This window comes from Nelumbo nucifera, chromosome 8 (assembly GCF_055504915.1).
Source record: "Nelumbo nucifera cultivar China Antique chromosome 8, China Antique-T2T, whole genome shotgun sequence".
In the NCBI taxonomy this organism is placed as follows: domain Eukaryota; kingdom Viridiplantae; phylum Streptophyta; class Magnoliopsida; order Proteales; family Nelumbonaceae; genus Nelumbo; species Nelumbo nucifera.
Window position 1 is genome coordinate 4221243 of NC_142656.1, and position 23859 is coordinate 4245101.

Below are 23859 nucleotides of genomic sequence, written 5' to 3' on the forward strand. Positions count from 1 at the left end.
CTGCTTCAATAGCTGGTGCATGATGACTGGCAACGAGCTGATGCTTCTCTTCTTGCAGGATCAAGGCATAAATCGTGGCCACACTTGGTAAGGGATCCATTCCAAGGATGTTAGAACGGAACACTCTTGGTGCGTTGCCTTGAAAAAAATGTTCCTCTAGGTCTCGCCAAATTTCTTGCGCTGTGTTAATGTAAGCTATATTGTCGTGCATATCACGAGCCAGAGCATTGAATATCCATGATATATACCATGGAATTACATTTTTTCCATGCAAGCAGATCTGAAACCTTGGATTGATTAGGTTTGACGGTTGTTCTATCAATGAATCCCATCTTGTTCTTTGCACAAAGAACATTGATCATTGCTCTCCTCAAAGTCTGATAATTGTCACCATTCATCAAACAAGAAATCAAGACAGTTCCAGGACTGTCTGAGGGGTGAAGATAGTAGGGTGAGGAAGGATCGGTGAAGTTATCAGTATTTCCTTCGGTGGACATGATGAGCTGGTCAAGAACGGATAACTAATTGTTGCTGGTAAAGAGAAATAGAGTACTGATATGAAGAAATAGGGTGCAGGACTGAAGTAGAAATCAAAAGAATTTGAAAGAAAACTTTGGGGGTGTTTGGTGTGTCTTTTCGTGCGGTCTTTCGGTTGTTTATAAGCCGAGTAGACCGAAATTCGGTCTATTTCCGTTTGGATTTAGCCACCAAAAGATGCAAAAAGCCCATTTTGGGCTGATATTGGGAAGCTCCAAATGGAGTTTTTCGTGTCTTTTGCGTTTTATGCTCGCATAAGAAAACACAAAAAGACATGTATCTGCCAAACGGTCTTTGAACTGTCTAGATCTTATGTCAAAAGCTCAATGCATTTTTTATTGTCAGAATTACAAAAAGATCTTCTCAAAAAGACTTGCCAAATAAACCCTTGTATTGTCATTTTTTAAATCCGAAGGCGGATAAAGAAAAAGCACTAGAATGATAAACTGAAGACGAGTTGTTTCTCAGATCAATCGATTCATTAGATCTGAGAGCACGAGCAACCGAACTGACTTACCGAAAAAACAAGACTGTCTGAAAAGCAAAAAGGGATGTTAAAGGAGCTAACACCTGCAGCTCTAATACCATCTAAGCTTTGAATGAAATGCACAAGACAAGCGAAACAATTCATTAATTGAGTATTTATAGATACCGAACACCGAGTATGCCACTTGTGTTTTAAAAGGTAACTAACTACATTAATATTTTGACACGTGTAATATCTTATTTGCACACTAAAACAGCTTTTGGAAATTAATAAGACCAAGGTTTAAAATTTTGATACGACACACCTACTAATATCTTTTAAAAATAGACACAGGATATGTATAGAAATCGTGTGTATCGTTTTTTTTTCATGTGTATCGGACCCATATCGGGGCGTATAGGAGGTGTATCGGTAGCGTATCGACGAAAAAGATACGGCAAAAAACCGAAAAAAAAATAAAGGAAAAAAGTAAGATTCTTTCATCCCCAAATGACTCTAAAACTCCAAACCTTATTCCTAGAGTGATAGATTTGCAAAATTTTACAAGAAACAAGTGTGAATCGCTTTTTTTTTTTGAAGATTTTTCAAATTTTGAGAAAATATGGTAAAAAATAAGTAATTGTTTTCACTTTTTTATAATATCTTATCATTTATTTTTTCTTTAATGTATAAATTTATGTTAATCTACATTTCTTACATCCAAAATCACATTTTTTATGTTATCTATAGATTTATGGAAATTTCATGAGATATTTGGGGAAAATATAAATTAACAAAAAATTTGAAAATATAATTTTTTTCTCTGCATATAAACACTAAATATGTTTTAGATCTATAGATTTATCTATCATATTCATAGAGCAATTGAAATTTCTTCTTTAATATTTTTTTATTTTTATATTTATAGAATTAAAAATAAATAATTAACTAATTATATTTTATCATTTGATCACAATGATTGAATATATTATAATTCTATGGATCATCTATCATATATTCCGCAAGGCAATTGAAATTTTTTCTCTAATAAATATTTTTTGAATATATTATGTAATGTTTATTTATTTTTTTATATTTTTTGAAAATAAACAATAAATAATAATTATTGAAATAATAAATAATTATTAAGTATATTTTCACTTAGAAGTAGTGTTAATGCATATTTTATGGTTGGATAAGAGAGCTGGTTTTTTTCCATCCCATTAAACATTAAAAATTAAGAATTATAATTTATAAATTATAGTTAAGTAAAGGAATTTTAACAAAATTATAATTAACTATAATATATTTTTTCATAAAACCATTAAAATATATTAATTTAATATATATATATATATATACACCTAATTTAGATTTTATATTTACTATTATTATATATTTTTATAATTTATTAAAATATTTATAATGTTTCGAAATATATCTATGCGTCTGATAAAGATGGTGATACATCTCTTAAAATATATCTATGCGTCTGATAAAGAAGAATTTGCAGCTTACATGTGAGCGTAGGCCAAGCAAGGGACGCACCAAGTAGTGCATATGTACATGCTCTTTTGAATGCCATGTGCGAGCAAGGTGCTAACGATACTCTCCTTTCATTTTTCGCGTTCTTCCATCCCGCACTCGAGAAGATAAGGTGTATGGTCTATAGGTCACCCTTTCCTCCGCAATGGAAGTTTCTCTCTGTGCATTCCCCTCCTCGAAGGCACCTTCCTCTCAGCAGCTAACGCTGAACGGTTTCACAACAACAGTCTTTAAGCCCAAAACAGCTTTTCCGACAACCCACAGAACCTCTCATTTCCCTTCAATCCGCGCCGCTATCAGCCGAACCAAGAAGGAAGAAACGGTGGAAAACGTTAAGAAACAGCTAGAGAACTGTTACCTTGTCGCTGGAATCAAGTACAAGGGCTTCACAGTGAAGCAATTTCAAGAGCTCAGGCGGAGTTTTCCGGAATCCGTCAAGCTCGTCGTCGCCAAGAACACGCTTGTCGGCAAAGCTGTCGAAGGTACGCCGTGGGAGGCTCTGAAGCCTTGCATGAAGGGCATGAGTGCCTGGATGTTTGTTCACACTGAGGAAATTCCTGAAGCGCTGAAACCGTACAGAAGTTTCCAGAAAGAGAAGAAGTTGGAAGACAATGATTTCACGGGGGCGGTGTTTGAGGGAAAGTTTTATGGGCCCTTTGATTTCAAGGCTCTAGAGACAATGCCGACGAGGGCTGAGATTTATGCCAAGTTGTTGGGTTCGCTTCAAAGCCCTGCATCGGCATTGGTTGGTACGCTCCAGGCGCCGGCGAGGGATTTGGTGATGACTTTAAAAGCATATGTTCAGAAGTTGGAAGAGGATGGTGGGCAATAGAAGCATCAGGCGCTTTTTATGGAGCTGTAAGTTTTTCTCATTTTTGTACGTCTGTATGTGTTGGTTGATGGTAAATTCTCTATTTTTTTAGCTAAACTTCAACCAGAAGATTGTAATTCTATGGTTCTCAGTTTTCATTGTACAATTCACACACACTTTGTGATCAATTATTTTATCTCTTGGATGAAACCTGAAAAGGGTCATCAAACCGTTGAGCAATTTTAATTTTTAAGTCATAGATGTCAGAGAGCCTTGCAAAGGTATGGAACCACTTTATCCCCGTTTTTGGCTCTACTTGGGCTACACCTTTGGGATATAACGATATTATTGATCTCTTCTGTTTTTTGGTACCTGTGATAATGGGCTTTATTGTGATCCCCATCCCTTAAACTGAAAATAAAAGGCTAGGAAATAGAAATCCTGCAAATCAGTATTGATGTGATAAATCTGGAATGCTACGTTGTAACATAGACAAACTTCCTTCTAAATACTTAGGCTTACCCTTGAGAGCAAATGCATTTCACAATCCATTAGAGACCAAGTGCCTATCTTAAGGAAGCTGTCTACTTAGAAATATCTGAAGGAGGCAAAGCACCTCTCATCAAGGTGTAGCCATACTTCTAGAAATAATTTAAAGTTCCATATAATCAATTGGAAAAATGTGTATTCTCCTAGAAATCCAGGTGAGTTAGGAATAAGAAGGCTGATAGATGTCAACATTAACTAGTTTTGGAGACCCAACACTAACAAAGGTGAACTTTGGAGACAAATTGTTGCAGAAAAATATGGAACAGGGAATAGAGATTGAGATCGTGGCTTGGTCAACCCACTTTATGGTTGGTTTCCAAGAGCTATAACCAAAAGGGTTATCATTTGGATAATCTGGGGAGATAGGAGTTCTCATATTTTTAGAAAACAAAGTCTGCCTTCTAGAAGAGAGCTACAAGGGAAAGTCAGCGGCACCCTTCACTAATGGTTGGCAATCTACAACAAATTTAGGGGAGTACCCCATAGCTGTTACTTCAATGCTTATAGTCTTTTTGCACACACATGAGTTCTTTCTTCACATTCATGTATTCCCATTATGCAGTCTCCTGGTGTACATAAGTGCTGATGCAATATTTTTTTATTATAATGCTATAGAGTATTTCAAAAAAGCAACATTTACATAATTTTACTACCAATCTGATGGAACCAATCTTCCTTTCTTGAGTATTCTGTATCTATTCCTACAATGCATGTTCTGACTTAATTGAGTGACAAATGATCAGCATTCTTGAACTTGATACCATAAGCACATGGTACAAAAATTGTAAAAGATAAAAGCTATTAAGTCAGATATACTTACCATTGAGAGCCTACAAATATGTGGGTTTGATCCCACTTCTCTATATTGAGAGGGGTGCCAAGTAAAGGCCCCTACTCAAATATGCTTAAAGACAAACCTAAACATAAAAACTTTCTAATCTTGTCACATTCTTAAACCATGTTACTTAAAATGACCGTAATTTGTTATTGGATTATTTTTTTGTGTGTGTGTGTGGGGGGGATTGGTCTGATTGGATAGATAACCAAATAACTTATAATCTTTATATTTATACTACTATAAAGTATAAACAAGGGTGTGAAACTTTCTTCATGACTAAAATACCCCTATTTTTGAATTTGGTCTCTCTCTGGTTGTGAGGGCAGATAGTGTAATTTGAACTACTACTTTTCACCTCATTCTATTTTTTTATCAGCAAAAGGGTTTCATTAATAATTAAAGATTTAAACTTAATAATCAGCAAAAGGATTTCACCTCATTATATTTTCTATCATTAACTTTTATATTCAAGGTATTAGCTCTCATTTTCTCTCATTAAATCATTTGTAAGGTATTTTTCTCACTAATAAATTCTATTGATTAGATCTATATCCAATGCTTCTAACAATACTAGCAAAAGGTTCACCTTTACAGTCTGTTTGGTTCGCGCGACGTGGATCATGTTTGTTTCGAGAGATATGATGTGATGAGATGGGATTAGTGTTCTCAAAATAAGGGACGCGGGGTCTCACCAAATAGGTGTGACCCTAGTGAGAAACGAAAGTTGCGTGACGAGTGTGAGAAAATTTTGTAGAGGGTGGACTATTCTCATCTCCCACCTCTGCAACGGTCCGAACTCCAACCACCCTATCTTTCATCTCTGGCGAGGTTTACGGCCTCCGGTAAGTACTCACATTCCATTTCACGCTATTTGGTGTTTTATTCCACCAAAAATACCCTTCTCTTCCTCCATCAACTTCGATCTCAGATCTCAAACGACAAGGAGACAAGATATCGTCTTTGTCTTCTTGATCAATAACACATTTAATTAATTAATCAGAAAAATAATTACAAAGGGGAAGATAAACTTTCTTATCTTCCAGCTGAGGCTTGAGCCCCCAAGAAAGGAAAAAAGAGTTACAACTGAGCCCAAAGCTTAGAATCCCTCTCCACCCCTTGTTTAGCTAACCCATCAGCAAAAGAGTTAGCTGATCTTTTCACCCAACTGATCTTGACTTCCATCTCTTGAACCAACCACCTAAATTTCCTCCTCTCATTGTTGTAATTCCATAACCCACTATTATCTTTATTCAGCCACCCTACCACCACCTCTGAGTCCCCTTCAGTTGTAAGTTTTCTTATACTCATCTCCTTAGCTCTCTGGACTCTTTCCATAACTGCATAGATCTCGGTTCCGAGAGAATCACCCACTCCAATTGGGCCTGAGAAGATGGCTGAAACAATCCCATTCTCATCCCTAAACACACTCCCAATTCCCGAGTGTCCAGGATTCCCTCTACTACTCTCATCAAAGTTTAGTTTTAAGAAACCAGCTGGTGGAGGGGTCCAAGACAAATTCATTCCTGTTTTGGTCTGGGTGCAACTAGCAATCTCACTCCACTTCCTCTCTCCGGTGAAGGTAACCTTGTCTTCGTCTTCTCAGACGGCAAGGAGATAGGATTCCGTTTCACACATCATTCACGTTTTTTTTTTTGCACTTTTTATCAAGAACATTTTTTCCTTCCATGTGTTTCAGGTGCTTAGCGGACAAGGAGCACGGGTTCATCTTTGGAGACCGGAGTTCTCATCCTCATCTTCTACGAAGGTCAGTTTTCATCCTCATCTTCTTCCCATATCTTTTCCATTTGCTAACCCTTTGCTATTGGGTTGCTAGATCTAAAACCCTTTTATTTTTTTGTTGCTATAAACCCCTATTCATTGTATAGATCTACTAAACCAAAAGTGTTTTGTTACAAATCTAATATGAATTTATTTATTTTTTCACGATTTATTTGTCCTAACAACATAAACTTCTCTTGCAGATCTGCCAGCTCTCATCAACCAAACGTTGGAAGCAGATTCTGTAGGATAGTAAGTCTCAGCAAACAAACATAGTGACCAAAAATAAGAAAATAAAATTTTTCTTTCTTATCCCATCCTTTCTCATCTCATTTCTTCTCATCCCACTATTTCTCGGCAACCAAATGGACCGTTATTTTTATTCTTCTCTGCTACACTACCTCCCAATTTCCCATATTTAGAAATTTCTCAAGGTCTTTTTTTATTTGAAATGGGTAGCTTTCATTACTGAAAAAGATAGAGTACAACTGTCAAGCACTCACTACTGGAATGCTGACCCCATGGACTCCACAATTAATTCACAAATTACAGCACAGCCCAAAACAGATTTTCCCTAGCAGTTCCTTGCTTTGCCAGCGAGTCAGCTAAACCATTAGCTGTTCTCCTGATCCACTTGAAGAGAACCCCAAAAAGTCGCCTTTTCCCAATGAATCCTTCTTTGGTAGGTTAGTCCAATTATCCAGATTACCTATCCCCCTTCCAGATGTTATCTTTCAAGGTACAGTTCTATCTCTATGAGAAACCCAGCCACAATGTAATTCTTGTCGAAGAGCCTCTTGCCTAGCTAAGGTGTAAGCCAATCCATTGGCTGATCTCTTAACCCAAGTGAATATGTTCCTATTTCCCTAGCCAGCTGCATTACCTTATGATGTGCCTGTACATCCAAGGTCCTTTGTTTTTAATCCATTCCACCACCACCACCACCTTAGACTTAGAATCTCCCTCCACCACAAAGATTATTATAGTTGAGGAATTTTGCCATCCTTAATTCTTGCAATACTGTTAACACCTTAGCTCAAGTGAAAATAACAGGTGGGCACAGAGTAGATGGTCAGCATCATGCAACAACAGTCCCTAAACACACCCTTATGCAATATATATATATATTTTTTCTGTTTTCCCCAAAAGGTAGCTGATATAAATGAATGCATCCAAAATTTTCCTATTAACATCTCTCTGAATTTTAATGTTTAGTGAGCGCTTTGTTCATCAGCAACAGAGACAATGCTTTACTGAAGATTGAAAAAAGAGAGTACAGTGTCTACTCTCCAAATGATGTAGGCCTGCCATCACCAACAGCTGTTTAGCTGGCCAAACAAATAATGAAGAAGCTGGCAAAATTGCATGTTAGCATCCTCCAGTCTAGATCAGTATTATTGACACCTTCCCTGTTGTAAGCCAAGCTATAACAAAAGAAAAAAAATCCAAGTGATTAGCCAGGGCTTTGAAGAATGAAGAACAAAAGAAAAAAAAAAATCCAAGTGATTCAAGGACCAATCATCTTATCAAACTCAATAGGAGAAATAAATACATGTTTTAAGGTTTCCAGAAGATGGATGAATAAGAGCGGTTTGCAAACAATTTTTCCATTTTATATTTTATAAGTAAAATAAATAATTTATTGGCATGTTTAGGGAAAACATTTATGCAGCCTTTTCTTACAGTACAGCATCATTGGCTTGAAGACCCAGGCTATTGAAATCCCAATAAAGCCCATAAAAAATCTGTTAAAATACTCAGTGATGATGTAAATACTGGAAGGCAATGAAAGAGAAACACTTAATGACAGAATGCAGACTGTATATTGTTGTTTGTGCTCTTTAGAGCGTCCATTATTAGCATGAGAAAATTAATTGACAAAGTATCATCTTTGTGACTAATGTTTTAGCAGTGCATGTGCAACTGTAGCTAGACAGTCAAACAAAATCTTGCATATATAAAATAAACTAGAAAGAAAGGCATTGTGATTGTGATGCATGCTTTGCCATCATAATTTGTTTATATGTTTAAACCGTATCAAATTCTGCATAAGTGTGCAGTGTGGCCAAAAATAGCCTAGGGAAAATCCAACCTGTATTATTGATAAGGCGCCACCATCAAAGTCAGTGTGGTTTTCCTGAAACTAGGGGCTGGAACCCTGAGAGTTCAAGATGCACTGCACACCATCTCTCATAGATCGAATTGCCGCTTGATGTGTTGTTATGCATGTAATTCTGCAGTTTAAGGTATTCCAAAGGCCAGATCGAGTTGCCAATAAAAATTCTAATTTGCATTTATTGATCTAGTATCTTTTCTATCAGCAATAAGTTGCATTTTACTGTTGATTAAGGTCGTAATGAAGAGGTTAGTTTAACAATGGATATGGTACTGAACAGGATGGAATGAAGGAATATAATTGGGACAAAGCTTAGATGATGACGATGATGATGATGATGAATGAATGAAGAGGCTAATTGGTTCTGTTGAGGATTATGTTCAAAGCATTAGATTGGGACTAAGAACTAGACTCCCATTGATGAATAGCATTGCAAACATCTTATGGATATTATAAATTGGAACCTTTTTTCCATATGCCAGACGCAAAGTACTGCAGTTATCAAGGACATGCATGATAAGGAAGAATTCTTGAATGCAAAACAGCACTACTTTGAGATGTCTTTCTGTATATCCATCCTCTGGTCCGTATGATCTGTTTTACTAAACAGGACATAAACAACCAATCCATCCCCTGGTCCTTACATTGAAAAACCAAGTAGAATGACAGCAATGGAAATCGATACTCACACTTCTATTGCAACAGACAGAAATATCACTAATGATTTTTTATTTCTCCTACAATAGGAGACCAAGTAAAGCAAGAGCCAGTAGTCTGTTTTTCCCACAGTCATAAGCAATCTTTCCATTGTAGCTTCAGTGGCAGATACGTACACTTGAGACAAGTACTGAAAGCCAAATTAACTCAACGCCAGTAGTCTGTTTTTCTTCACAAAATCTTCCTCTAATCAGTCTTAATATCTTGCTCTTGCATGGGCAACCTACATTGTTCAGGTATTTTATTTATAAGGGTAAATTAGACAAAGACCTCCTATACTTTGTTTTGGGATAAAGACGCTTTTGTACTATGACCGTGACACAAAAACCTCCTTCCGTTTTCCGTTGAAATTTACCGTTTTAATTCCCATACTACCCTTATAAAAAATATGGAGAAAAGCACTGTTCATCTTCCCCGATCTCACGATACAAACAGCAGCGGCGACAAAGAAGGGGCATTGTCGGCTTCGGCTTTGGTGATTATGGTGAATTTGATATTGGTGAATGGTGGTTGACTCTTGCAACGTCAGCCGGCTGTTAGTCGTTCAAAGCAGCTGAAAACAGATCCTAAGAAGCAGAAAAAGTCGGCTTCTGCTGACGGCCACAGATCAAGCAGGGTAAGCTCTTTAAGCTCAGGTGAACACCAGCTAGAGCAGCTCTTTCCTTTTGAAGAGAAGATCACTATCCGTAACTTTTGGTTGTTCTGAATTCCTGGAGCTACATAGGAATTGGGAAATCAAGATGGATTTACCGAAGATTGATTTGATTAAACCAACCTGACATCCGATCGGAGCAAGGCGGACTCACCACTTAACCCAATCCACTGCATCCCTACTTGGATCAAATTTCAGAATCGAGAAGCATCCACCATCCAGTGGATTTGGGTCTGAAGACGTTGCTTGATCTCCAGGAGCTACTTTCGTGCTTCCATGGCGGAGAGAACACGGGTAGCTTTTCCATGGTCTCCTTCCCCTACTAGTACTACTCGTTGGAATTATGATGTCTTCTTGACTCTTGAGTTTCAGAGGCGAAGGCACTCGTATAAAACTTCTCTGATCATCTCTACAGCGCTTTGGTTCAAAGAGGGATTAACACCTTCAGAGACGACGATGAACTCGGGAGAAGAGAAAGCATTGCCTCAGAACTGTTTAAGTCAATCGAAGGCCGTGAACTTTACCGTTTTCACTCACTACTCATAACTGTTGTTTACTGAAACTCAGAAACTGCTTGTCGGCTGAGCATCTCGACAATGAGTTGGCGGCTGTGACTGAGAGGAACGGAAAACATAGGGAAGCGGGGAGAGAAAGGGGATTATCGCTGCTGCTGTTCGTGTACAGTGTGGTTGGGGGAAGATGAACAATGCTTTTCTTCCAATTATTTGAATATTTATTAAGAGGGTAGCATGGGAATTAAAATGGTGAATTTTAACGGAAAACTAACAGAAGGGGGCTTTGTCTCACGGTTATAGTATAAGGGAGCTTTTTATCACAAAATAAAGTATAGAGAGTTTTTATAAAAAACCCCATAGTACGGAGAGATCTTTGTAATTTACCCTATTTATAATGCTTGGTCCAAGTCGCCCTAACCACTTGATATCAGGTGTGATCAGATTCGCACTGTCATACGACATTATACTACAAATGAGCCTTCCAAGTTCTAACCGACGACAACCTCCTTCGCCGCAGCGGTCACATTGAGAGTTGAGACTCGACCTGGTGCATCCAAGCATCATACAAGCAACGTCATCAAGCACAGCGTTAGACTGCGTTTGATCTTGGAAAACCTTGACCATCTGCGTAGAAGAGGTCCGGCTGGTGGATAAGCCGGAGAGAATTCGAGCTGTAATTGTTGTTGGAAGAGCCTTCCCAACTCCCTACTCCATACTCATACCCAAATGCAGAACCGGATCTGACCGGGTGTGTCTCAGGTCTGAACCGTGTCAGAAACCAAAACACGTGCAAATCCAGGCATGTCTCCTCACTTTTAGATGAAATCGGCTTCATGCTCGCAAGACTGTGCTCACACTTTTAATAAGGTCCCTTGCAGCCTTGCATTGGAAATATCTCTGCATTTGTATGCTTTTTTTATAGGGAGTAGTTATTCCTAATGCAAGACTGCAAGGGACTGTGCAAAATGGTGTGAACATGGTCTTATGGGCATTGAAGCCGATCTCGTTTTAGATAAAAGGAAAAATCTATGCTGTCGGAAAGACATGATACGGGAAATGCTTTAAAGGGGTCTCCACCACCCATTTAAAAGCATATGTAATATGTGGGCTTCATTAGCCATAAAGTTGCAAAAGTAGATCCAATATGCTAGTTTCCTTTTCTCCACATATATCTATGGTGCCAGAAAGGTATTATACCCAAAGAATTTTGACCAATCAGAACTTTGTTTCCCTAGTGAATTTTGATGAATACCAGCGCCAATTAGGAGGGTTTATTATATGGTCTAGAGTATGGTTATCAATTGGATAGGATTTGGTCCAAGATGATCTAGTCCAAGGTGAATCTATTACAAATGGACCAGGTCCAATCCAATCTAATGAATATTTTGGAGCAATCCAATTTCATGTTTCATCCAATCTGTTCAAATTCGTTTTAATTTAGATTGGTTCTAACTCAAACATGGTCTATTGACACTTATATTCGTATTTTATATGTTATATCAATAGATCAGATAATGACTCAATCCAACCCAATCCAATATGAATTCATTATAGATGGACCAAGTCCAATCCAATCCAATAAATACCATGGACCATTAAGTCCGGATTTGTCTAATTCAATATCTCTTGTTGGTCCATCCAATCCATCTAAATTGATTTTGGTTTGGACGGGATCCAACCCAAAACCAGTCCATTGACACCCCTAATATAGACTACCAAATCGGAACAATTGGTCTGATCTTAAAAATGATGTAGTTTGATCTAAGAATTTATTAGACTGTAATTTTCTGAGTTTTTTGAACCAGACCAAACATTACAGAAGTGTATATATACAAACACGCATACAATGCAATTATTCATTTAACATTTAAACATATTATATAATTCTTTATAGGTATTTGCCTGCAAAACAACTAAAGCGTAAACAAACGAGTGAAAAAGCGATATGTCATATTAAGCTGTTGAAGTCTTTAAGGCTGTATTTGGTTTAATAGAAAACAAAAGGGAAACATAAAGTTGAGAGGGAAAGTTCTTCAACAATTTCATAAATTTTGTTGAGAAATGAGAACTTTCCCTCAACGTTCTATTTCTTTATGTTTGTTTTGGTTGAAAAAAACGAGAGAAAGAAAGTTGAAGGAAATTGTTCTGAAAGAATCTCACAAAACCTATTAAGATCTTTCCCTCAACTTTCTATCTTTCTCTTATTTTCTTTAAAATCAAACATAGCCTAATGGTAAGTACATCTTGTAAAATGTGAAAGTACATTTTCGACACAATATGCGTTGTATCATGCATATTGTATTGTATCAGTCATCTATTGATATGCAAAATCCAGGTCTTTTGGGGTCAAAACCTATTCAGGGGATGGGCATGCCTTAAATTAACCCTCATGTGGGATTTAAAGTATTTATACACCCTTTCTGTCGTATCGGGATGTATTGATACTTTAAACCTTGGTATGAATCAATGAAAAATAAATAGATTATGTAATGTCTTAAATGTGATTAACTGAAATTTTAATTTAAGTGCAACAAATATATAACCTGAGAGTATAATTTTAAAAGGAGTATATAAGATATTTTGATAAGAAAAAACGAGAGATATTACATGTTTATTATGAAATTTCCAACCTCTAGACTAATTAGTAATAGGGTAAGTTCTAGGTCTAGTACTTGCAAACCCTATAGTTTTTTAGTTCAGATCAGTTCTATGTATTTATCTTATTGGGTCAGAACCAATTCTACCTTGATCTCGTTCAGACCTGAGACATTGCAAATCAGATTGGAGATAAAATCATGCAGAGTGGTCTAGGCAACTTATTAGGAGCGAACACGCCACGTTTTGTACACATGGGGCCCAGATGTAGGGGTGAGCAAATGGTCTATTTGGCTAAAAACCAAATCAAATAAACCAAAATTTTAAATGAAAAACTGAACTGAAGTCGAAATATTGAAAAACCGAAACAATCGAAACTGAAATTTTCGATTTGGTTTTTGGTTAAAACTGAATGTCAACACTATATATTAATACAATATATATAATAAATTATATATTTTAATATATATATATATATAATAAAGTTCGGTTAATTCGATTTTAACCAAATAATGCTCACACCTATTCAAATGGGGCCTACACCTTATACATACGAAACTATGGTATATTCACTTGTAATAGATTACCCAACCCGTTGTGCATGATTTTGTCTCCAGCCAATCCAGACTCAATACATTGGCACTTGGCAGTCCTAATTATCGTAAGGCTTGTCTGTAGCATATAGTGCTGATGTGGACAAAGCAAAGTGGGCACAGCTGTAGGATAGGGACATCTAGAGCGCATGAACAGTTCTATAATCCATTGCCTATGGGCTAACTTTGGCTGTTGGGGCCAAACAGCATAGGCTGTTGAGACAGTTTCTGGGCTGGGCACATTCTGGGCAGTTCACCTATTTACGCCCATAATTTGGTTTTTAGTAAAAATAAATTAAGGTGTAATTACTAATTTACCCATTCTCAGGGTAACGTGGCATTCCCAGAAATTCTCTCAACAGCTAAAGTTTTTCCATTGCCAATCCCGTATCTCTTTTTCAAATGTAAAAGTCAATTAGGCAAACTTTAACTCTTTCCTTCATATTTCTAAATAAATAAGAACTACAGGGCACCAAGGGGACACCCAAGTGGGGGGACCCCATGACCCTTAGTGCCCATTCGGTTGTTCGGGAGGGTTTTAACTTGCCACTTTAGGGGGCATACGCCATAAAGGGCGCCTCACACGTGCCTCACATGTATTGGGAATATTTCCTGTACTTTTAAGTTATTATTCACGGGAGATATTCCCAATGCACGGTGAATGTGCATGTGAGACACCCAAGTGTGAGGAGTAGATCCGATTCCGGGGCAATGGCTATAGTGACGGTATCAAAATTGTGATATTGGATCAATCAAATACAGTTTGATTCACCTTAAAAAGAAAGAAGAAAGAATGAAGAAAAAAAGCGGTTGAAACGCTACTAAAAATCTATTATATATATTTTACATATAAATAGAATAAAAAATATTCTAGATGGATTTTTATAGTCATCCAGATAGCATATAAGAAATTAAGAATTGTTTTCGCTATAATTCAGCCAAAAAATACTTTTTGTCTTCTTCAAAGCAGCTAGAACTAGAAGAAAGCAATCCAAAGGCTTCAGCATTCCCAAAATGAGCCCTTAAACCCTAAGGCATTAGCTGTTGTGTTACTTATGTATAGGGCTACAAATGAATTAGATCGAATTTGAATAGAGGTGACATGAGTCTCCTATGATAAAATCCAAATTCAATTTAATTAAAATATCTGTAAATATTATATGAAACTAACATAAATTTATAAAGTCAAATATAAAATAAATTTAATACCCCTAACTTAATTTATTCCAGGTGGAGGGGCGTTCATCTTAAAATTTTATTTTATTAATCAACCATTATAAGCGAGAAAGATTAATAAAGGGGAAGACAAGACGTAATCCGTCGTGCCCCAAAATCCAAATATAAATAATACAACCTCACCCTCTCAACCCAACCCACAAGACAAAATAAAGAAAAACAATACATCAAAACAAAACCCTATATAGGTAAAATCGGAAGTCTTTCATAGTCTTATGTCAAAAACAAAAACAGTACTCAAGCCTATATGAAGACATCAAATAAATTTTATAAATATAATTCCTAATCACCCATCAAAATAAAAAGATTTCTTCATCGTGAACAATGAATTTAGCCAAATCCACAAGATATATATTCAACCATTACATGCAGGTGTCAACGCTGAATCATGAGTTATTGTCATGTCTAACAAATATGTTTTTTTTGGTGAGGACACCAGTTCTTTTTACCCAAGTTGAATTACCTTGTTGTAATCTAATTTTCATGTTTGAACAGCGAAAAAGGTTCCTTAATTTAGTTGTTTTGAGAAGGCACAGACCTAATCCATGAAACACCTTGTTTAATTGGGAGTCAATCAAGATCCAATCAAATGTTTATATATTGAATTGCCCAAATCTTTAATTTATTCTTTTTTTTGGGAGAATGATGGTTTAGTCCAGGGTAAGAACTTTTAGGTTAAAGTACAATTGGGGTGGGTGCCAACTCGAAATTGATGTCAATTCATGGGTGGACATTGGTGTATGAAGTTTGGGTTTTTGACATTCTAGATGTTTATAGTTTCGCAGTGGAATTCAGAAATTTGCATTGGGCCTATCCATACTTTTCTATTTCTTTTTTTTTTTTTTGAGAAGAGGGGGGAGGGTTTGGTTCAAGGTCAAAATATATGTGTATATTATACAGTTACACAAACTTCTTGTTCACTACTCTCTACCCACAATCTACCCGTCATGAATTACAGTTACACATCGCCATCTTGAATTATGAGATATGTGCCTAGATTGTATTATGGGTAGGAAATCCGAGTTCATACATTAATATATGGTCTTTGAACCCACTTATATATTAGGTATTGGAGTTAGGACATGTGGCCACTTTTGACGAATAATATGATAATATCCGTCGTAGAGATGTCCTAATTCAATTATTGAAATTTAAAAATTTTCATTTAATCCAAACGGATTGTCCCTTTAAATCATGCACACCTTGGGATGGTGTAAAATGGGCTGTAAAGCTGAAAATTTAGATTGGATTAATTCAATGCGATGGCTATGTAGAAGGCTGTGGAATCAATGATAATGGCCCATACCATTCATAAAATGCGTATGACCTACCACCATTCAATCTCTCACTTAGCATTTATAGCTGATGTGAGGCCTTATCATTGATTCCACCACGGCCCATTACACAGCCATCACGTTAACTAAATCCAAATTCTGAAAACTACTACGTATAAACAGTCACCATCACGTACAATTCAGCATCATTTATTGTAAACATTGTGCATTGTACGCTGTCACCTTCTAAAAATTTTCACAAAATTCCTTAAAAATTGTTTTATTTTTGTCTTGTATCAAACCGAACACAGAACAGCCCAATATAATGGTTGACATCTGCACAACAAAATTTTCTAATGGAATGGATGGGATTTGTTGAAAAATATGCATTTCATTTTCTTTCTTTCGGTCAAAAGAAATTCGAAGTGAAGTAGTAAGACTTTGATGAACCCCAAATTGCATGCCAATTAGAAACTAGTATTCACAAATTGGAATTCTTTTCTTCTGCATCATCAGATAGGCATGGCTCTTGAGTCCTGACCTCTTTTTGATCTAGTTATCATCATTTTTAATAAAGCTGTGTTTGGTTTTAAGGAAAGAGTAGGGAAAGTATGGGAAGGTTAAAAAAGTCTTTTTAGTACTGAAGCATTGTTTCAGCTGCTTTCACTGAACTGCTTTCAAAGGTTTTTGGCTTAGAAAGTCAATTTGGGAGTTTTACCAAACATGAGTCGTAGTCTGTTGGAAATCCTCCTAAAGTTATAAGCCACTGCATGAAAACCCTTCTAAACGCCTCAATTATAAGTGTTGAGATATTTCGGATGTGTGGCTTGGCAATAATATATCATAAAATTTGGGGGAAAAATACTCTGCAACTCACATAATTTACCAATAGCCCCATAAATCGCATCCTGTTCGTGGAGGATTTGGCATCAATAAGGTTAAAGAATTCTGAACTGGGTTGACCGGATATTCTCCCTAAATTTTGACTGATATTACATTCCATACTATTTTTATTTCTTTTCTGGACTGATTCATTTGCAGATAAATATGCAAGTGAAAGTTGGTTAATGGATCAATTTTTCCATGTTTTTTTTTTTGCATTAAACAATGTACCCTACATTAAAAATATCTTTATTTTCCTACCTAAAATTTATCCATCTTCTAAGTGGATAAATAACTTTTCCACCTATAATTTTTATAAAATCAAACCAGACTATTTTACTCATTTTAAGAATTACTTTTCATGGATAAAACATCATTTTATTATTTACCTTCAAAATCCTAAAAATCAAATAAGATGAAACGAACGGGGCTTCTGTGTTACGAGTTACGACGGAATTCGACCGTCAAATCGTCAGAACTCAGCAGTCAGCAGCGACCAGTGGGTAGAGGGTCCCTCCCTAATATTTTCGTGTCAGCAGCAACCACGTGACCGTAAACCGTACCGCGTCAACCGCGGTACCACAAGCGAGAGTGGATTGGACGAGTAGCTATCAGGACAAGGACAAATGTTTAAAATATTGGCGCCGACAGGGTTCTTTTCAAAAATAAATAAAAATGTAAAATGTAAAAGGATTTCTTGAAAATTACTTTATTTAGACCCTGACCCGGATCATCTCGGTTCCATTGACATCCATTTTCTTCCTCATTTCCCCGTAGACGTAGAAGAGCAGAAGATAGGTAGATCCCTTCGCTACGCCAGTTCGCAGCTCGCACCTCCTCGTGTTACGCGGTTGCTCCTCAGTCCTCCTCCATAATCAAAAGTCAAAACGTTGAACTTGAACTGTTTTCTTTGTTTTTTGAAAAACGTTTTTCTTTTCTGTTCTGTTGTCAGTTAGATCACCGAGATTGAGATCGAGAGAGAGAGAGAGAGAGAGAGGATGTAATAACTAATAAGCGAGCGAGTAGTAACAGCGTTTTTGTTTGTGCGTCGTTACAATCAAGGACACCTTCTGAGTTCTGAATTCTGACCTTCGTACCCACCTACCGGTAACCAGACGCTTTCTTCCCTGGAACCGCGTTCACACTTGTACACCCTTGACCCTTCCTCAATTCTATTCTCCCCAGGCCACACCCTTTTTATATATGTTCAGCCCCTTGCCATTCTTGCGTTCACATTCACAGATTATCCATACAACACACATTGACAACAATCCCTCTCTCTCTCCTCCCCACCAAGTAGTATATGAATGAAATAAATGTAGGTTCTCTGCCTCTCCCAGCCCAAGAGGACTACTCTTATTTCTTCAGCTTATTTCAAGACGTTCTCAACGAAATGAACACCAACCCCACGGCGGCAACCACCACTGGAAGAAATGTCGGTGACAATTGGAGGAAAAGGAAAGTGAGTGAAGGGGATAGCGCTGATGAAGAGGAAATAACGACGCCCAACAACAAGAATAGGGTTAAAGAGATTCTTTCTTCTTATCTTTTATTGGAGGAGCAAGAAAAATTGGATCAACAAGAGTGGAGCAATGATTATCAGCAGGAGAGACAGATTATTGAGTCCAATTACAAACAGAGGAGTCAAGCCATGCTCGATTATTATAACAATTTGCAGGGTTATTACTCTGATTTGGAGGAGTCAGATGACCAGCTGAGGACCAAGCGTTCCCGTCTCTCTGCTTCTGCTGTTGCTGCTGCCGCTGTTGCGTCCACTTCCGATGCCACAATTCGAGCTGGTGGTGGTGCCGCCACTGGTCACCACCGCCGGTTATGGGTCAAGGATAGGTCGCGAGCGTGGTGGGATCGCTGTAACCATCCTGATTTCCCGGAAGAAGAGTTCCAGCGGGCGTTTCGGATGGGGCGGGCTACTTTCGACATGATTTGCGAAGAGCTTAATTCCGTTGTTGCCAAGGAGGATACCATGCTTCGTGCTGCGATTCCCGTTCGACAAAGGGTCGCTGTCTGCATCTGGAGATTAGCCACGGGTGAGCCTCTTCGCCTTGTCTCTAAGCGATTTGGTTTGGGTATATCAACTTGTCACAAGCTTGTTCTTGAAGTCTGTTCGGCCATAAAGACTGTTCTCATGCCCAAATTTCTTCAATGGCCTGATGAGGAAAAACTGAAGAATATTAGGAATGAGTTTGAATCCATTTCTGGAATACCCAATGTTGTTGGTTCCATGTACACCACCCATGTCCCAATTATAGCTCCAAAGATCAGTGTGGCGGCCTATTTCAATAGGCGGCACACAGAGCGTAACCAGAAGACTTCTTACACGATTACAGTTCAGGGAGTTGTCGACCCAAGAGGGGTGTTTACGGACGTTTGCATTGGTTGGCCTGGTTCGATGCCTGATGACCAAGTTCTGGAGAAGTCCGCGCTCTATCAGCGGGCAAATGGAGGATTGTTGAAGGGTGATTGGATTGTCGGGAGTTCAGGCTACCCTCTAATGGATTGGGTCTTGGTTCCCTATACCCACCAACATCTCACTTGGACGCAACACGCCTTCAATGAGAAAATTGGGGAGATTCAATGCGTTGCTAAGGAGGCATTCACCAGATTGAAGGGGAGGTGGAGTTGCCTGCAGAAACGGACAGAGGTGAAACTCCAGGACTTGCCAGTGGTTCTTGGGGCATGCTGTGTATTACACAACATCTGTGAGATGAGGAACGAAGTAATGGGTCCTGATCTCAGGTTTGAGCTTATTGATGATGAAATGGTCCCTGAAAGCAGACTCAGATCAGTGAGTTCAATGCAGGCTAGGGATAACATTGCTCACAACCTCCTACACCATGGCCTTGCGGGCACCACATTTTTCCAATAGTTAAAGGTCTCCCCTCTTTGTTTTGGTCCTTTGAGATTGCAATTCTTTAGGATACGGCTTTTAGAGTCGTGTCTTAGAATAATTCAATTATAATCCATTATCATTTGTTGAAGAGGTTTTTTGTAAAGGATTCATTTGCACCTCCTACAAATAGATGGATGATATTTTTAGCTGGTATATCATGTAACTTAGTTCCCATACTAAATTACCATTTAAAGAGATTTGAGAATCCAATATACTTTTCATGGTATGTGATCCTTTTTTCCCATGGATTATTGCTTCTGGATGTTCTTGTAACAGTTGCTTTATATGTTTACTTTCTAATGGTTTTTTTGGGGATAATAACAGAACTCTTAATCACTCTGTACAATGAGAATGAGATATAGCATAATTAAACACTTCTTGCATGTCAGTTGATCCAACTCTAAGACCTAAAAGCCCCTTGTTTTCTATTATCTTAGATTTTGAGAAGAAATGTCTATGTTTAGAAACTGTTTGATCTGTCTCTAACTGAATGCATATCAAGGCTTACTTCAGTGGATAGTACTTTGGAGCACCTCCTGCATCGTTGGTTGGTCATGGGTGCAAACAAAGTTGGATGGGTTGATTTCATTGGTTAGTGTAATGTCCCATGTAATAAAGTTCCTATTTCTTGTTATATGATTGGAAGTGACTCGTCTCCAGAAGAGTCCTGTAGTCGTAAAAATCCTGTGTTGACTATATCCAAATAGGTTTGCAGTTTTAATAAATGAAAATGAATATAGCAATTACTGGGAACCAGATTTACATGGTCAATGGAGCCGATGATATCATGACCAGTCATTTTTCCTGCGTCATCATTGAATCAAAATCTATTTTATCCCCCACTATTCTTTGGTCTTCTGTTTTCCCTGAGTTCAATTTGTATCTCATTGTACTCTGGGTAGCTATTTTTTTTGGCAAATACTTTGGGTAGCATTTGAAGACTGATTAACAGAGAAAAACAGCCAAGCATGTGATACAGGAAAGTAGTCATTGACAACAGATGGGAATTGGGAAGTGCCTACTAACTATAGAGGGATGAGAAATTTAGGGGCCATTACTTGGTGGTTGGTGCAATAGTAAACTCTCAGTGTGACAAGTATGAAAACACATGTTCAAATCTGAGAACGGACACTTGTGCAAAAAAATGCTGAGGATCAGTCCGTGTCCAGTGCATCCCTACCAAGACCCTAGATAGCTAGGACCAACAACTAGTAATCGAGGTTCATTAAATGAATCTCAAAGACTAGTAAGTGATTTACCATCTAATTGATGACAAATAAATCCTGATGTAATGATATTACAATTGGTGGCATTGTAAACAACACAATTCTTACTCGTGGAAATGAAAGCACAAGATACCATCATCATCATCTAAGTCTTATCCCAATTACCAACTATATGGGGTTGGCTACATGAATCCTGTTTCACCATTCAATTCAAATGAGAGTGCAAGATATGTTCTTCTAATTGTACCCACTGAAAATAAGTCAGCAAGTTTCTGAGCTGACTGTGCTTTCCATAAGTTCCTTAGGCTCAGTTTGGAAGTTTGGAAAGAGTACAAATACAAATATGTACAGTGCAAATACATACAAAATGATGCAAAATACAAGCTTTTGCACTCTACGTATTTGTATTTGTACTCTTTCCAAACTGAGTCTTGTTAATAGATATAGAGATGTGATGGGGGTTAGGATTTGGGGGCCTCTTTAATGGAGGATTTGGGGGCCTCTACATATTCGTATTTGTACAGTGCAGAAAAGATATATCTGTGTTTCTATTATTTTGGAATTTGAACTATCTTACAAAGCATGAAAACTCAAACTTTAATTCGTTCATATTTTTTAAGGACATCAGAAATTTTGTTATATGGGTATTTCCTGAAGCATCCAAATGAAATAAAATATATGGAAGTTTTCTGGAAATTCCTGGATAAAATTAGGAGTAAATTAATAATATACCTGTTGTTAAGTGGTAAGTTGTTTCTAAAAGGAATTCCTGAAAAGAAAAACTCTCATTCCAAGCACACATACTTTCTCTTCATGACAAGCACAACAGGATGCATAGGATCTACATACATTGGCAGGTAGAAGTCTGTTTTTCTATGATTCTATCTTAAATTGTTAGTCACAGGTACAGGCATATGTGACACTGAATGATAGAGGCTGCACAGTGCGGCAGTTTACTAGGATTTTCAGAGCAGCTCCTCATTTGTGTTACAGTTGACTGAAAGTCGTTTCTTCTATTGTCATAAACAAAAGGCACTGTTAGTTCGTTAAAGTTGTCTCATGCCACCAATTGTTGATTAATTGCCACATGGACTGAGTTTTTCAGATATTTGACTGCATTTTTAATTATATAGATTGCTCTCCAGATTATGCTTTCAACCTTGGATCAAATTCAGACTTAATAGAAACAAAAACAGAGAACCTCTAAAGCTAATGATAATCAGAGTTGAGAAGCTAATGTCTAGATTTTTCAGATCTTTCTCCAGAGTATGCTTTCAACCTTGCTTAGTAACAATCAAGAAAATATCAGATTCTTGGCAACAAAAACAGTACCTATCTACAAAGTTGGGTTATCTTTCGAGGAAAAAGATCCACAGGAGTTGAAAAATGATTTTATGGATTAACAGGGCAATTCATTGATTTGAAGCGTCAATCTTTCAAGCCATGCTAACATTCTCACCTTTCCTATGGGGCTTTATCTACCTAAGGCTTGGTTTTATGTTATTATTTTTCTTCTCTCAGATTGCTGTTAACTCTAGTTCTGTCAAGCTTTTAATTAGTAGTTTAATCATCGAGTCTGTAATTTCAAGTTTTTAGCTCAATTTGTGGTGCCTTTTAGGGAAGTATTCCTGTTCTAATTATTTAATGTAATTTATTCAATTGGAATTCAAGCTAGTTTATTTTCATATTTACCACGGTTACTGTGAATAAGTGACTACAAGCTTATGTAGTTTGATTTTTCCATGCTTTTGAACCGTCATTGATCCAGACGGCCAGACCATTCGGCCTGGAAACTGTCCAGGCAACTGGTTAAGTTTCACCCCTGAACTGCTCTTTTGCTAAAAACCATTGATTTGGTTAATGATCCACTGACCTAGATCGTCAAACCATCAACCTGTTGGACCCAGACAACATTTTTTTGACAGTTTTTTTTTTATTATTTTTTAAGTTGTAATGAGCCATCCATTTGGACCAGATGGGCAAACCATTGACCGACAAGCGGTGGCCAAAGTAGTTCTGATTCCGGGTTGGTTTTTAACAACAGTTTTTCCATTAAATATCATTGGTTTTCCTCTATTTTCTATGCAACCAAACACAGCCTATTCCATAACTGGCAAATCAAGTAGGAAATTGTTAACAAATGATTATTTGTAATAGTCATACTCTATAAAAAAATTAGAACCCAAGGTCGTCCATCATGATTGCCTAAACATAATTATTTCAAGGGTTGGTCCATCGCTACAACAGCCTAGAATATTGAGGTTTTTGGCACATGCACCAGATACAAATTAAGTTGAACTACTCAGATGAGAAAAAAGTCATACAAACAACAAACTTGGCATCACTTATTATTCCTTAATCAATTAGGAAATTCGTTCACAATTTGTAACCTACACCAATTCTTAATTAATTAAAGCTCAAAGGTTGGAAATCATTACCCACATATTATTGTTATTTTAAGTGGTTATAGTACAATCCCCACATTCATCCAAAACCAGGAGAAAGTCTAATCCCAAAAACAAAATCAGAGCTTAGCTTCTGATTGCAGTATTAATCTTTTTTTTTCAATTATTGGTCTTATACAAGGTCAGCTATATAAATCCTGTTATGTCATTTC

General features: G+C 37.3%; 2 protein-coding genes across 10 annotated transcripts; both read left to right on the forward strand.

Annotated features, from left to right (window-relative positions):
• The first annotated feature begins 2540 nt into the window (after positions 1-2540).
• Positions 2541-10792, forward strand: LOC104600646 (large ribosomal subunit protein uL10c-like). 9 transcript variants are annotated; one of them, XR_735706.3, is made up of 5 exons: positions 2541-3406; positions 5341-5588; positions 6443-6511; positions 6729-6777; positions 8922-10792. XR_735706.3 is itself a non-coding variant. In XM_010263717.3 (2 exons), exon 1 carries the CDS (start codon positions 2694-2696, stop codon positions 3378-3380), a length of 687 nt encoding a protein of 228 aa, XP_010262019.1. In that variant the 5' UTR covers positions 2541-2693; the 3' UTR covers positions 3381-3406; positions 8922-10792. The 9 variants fall into 9 exon arrangements, 1 of the variants encoding a protein (XP_010262019.1); XR_016079169.1 differs by lacking the exon at positions 8922-10792 and adding an exon at positions 7741-8812; XR_016079170.1 differs by lacking the exon at positions 6729-6777.
• A 7055-nt stretch (positions 10793-17847) lies between these two features.
• LOC104600647 (protein ANTAGONIST OF LIKE HETEROCHROMATIN PROTEIN 1) lies at positions 17848-20242 on the forward strand. The gene has a single exon (XM_010263718.3). It carries the CDS (start codon positions 18409-18411, stop codon positions 19990-19992), a length of 1584 nt encoding a protein of 527 aa, XP_010262020.1. The 5' UTR covers positions 17848-18408; the 3' UTR covers positions 19993-20242.
• Positions 20243-23859: the final 3617 nt, after the last annotated feature.

Coding starts and splice junctions, on each gene's coding strand:
- LOC104600646 (XM_010263717.3), top strand. CDS start 2,694: ATGGAAGTTTCTCTCTGTGCATTCCCCTCCTCGAAGGCACCTTCCTCT.
- LOC104600647 (XM_010263718.3), top strand. CDS start 18,409: ATGAATGAAATAAATGTAGGTTCTCTGCCTCTCCCAGCCCAAGAGGAC.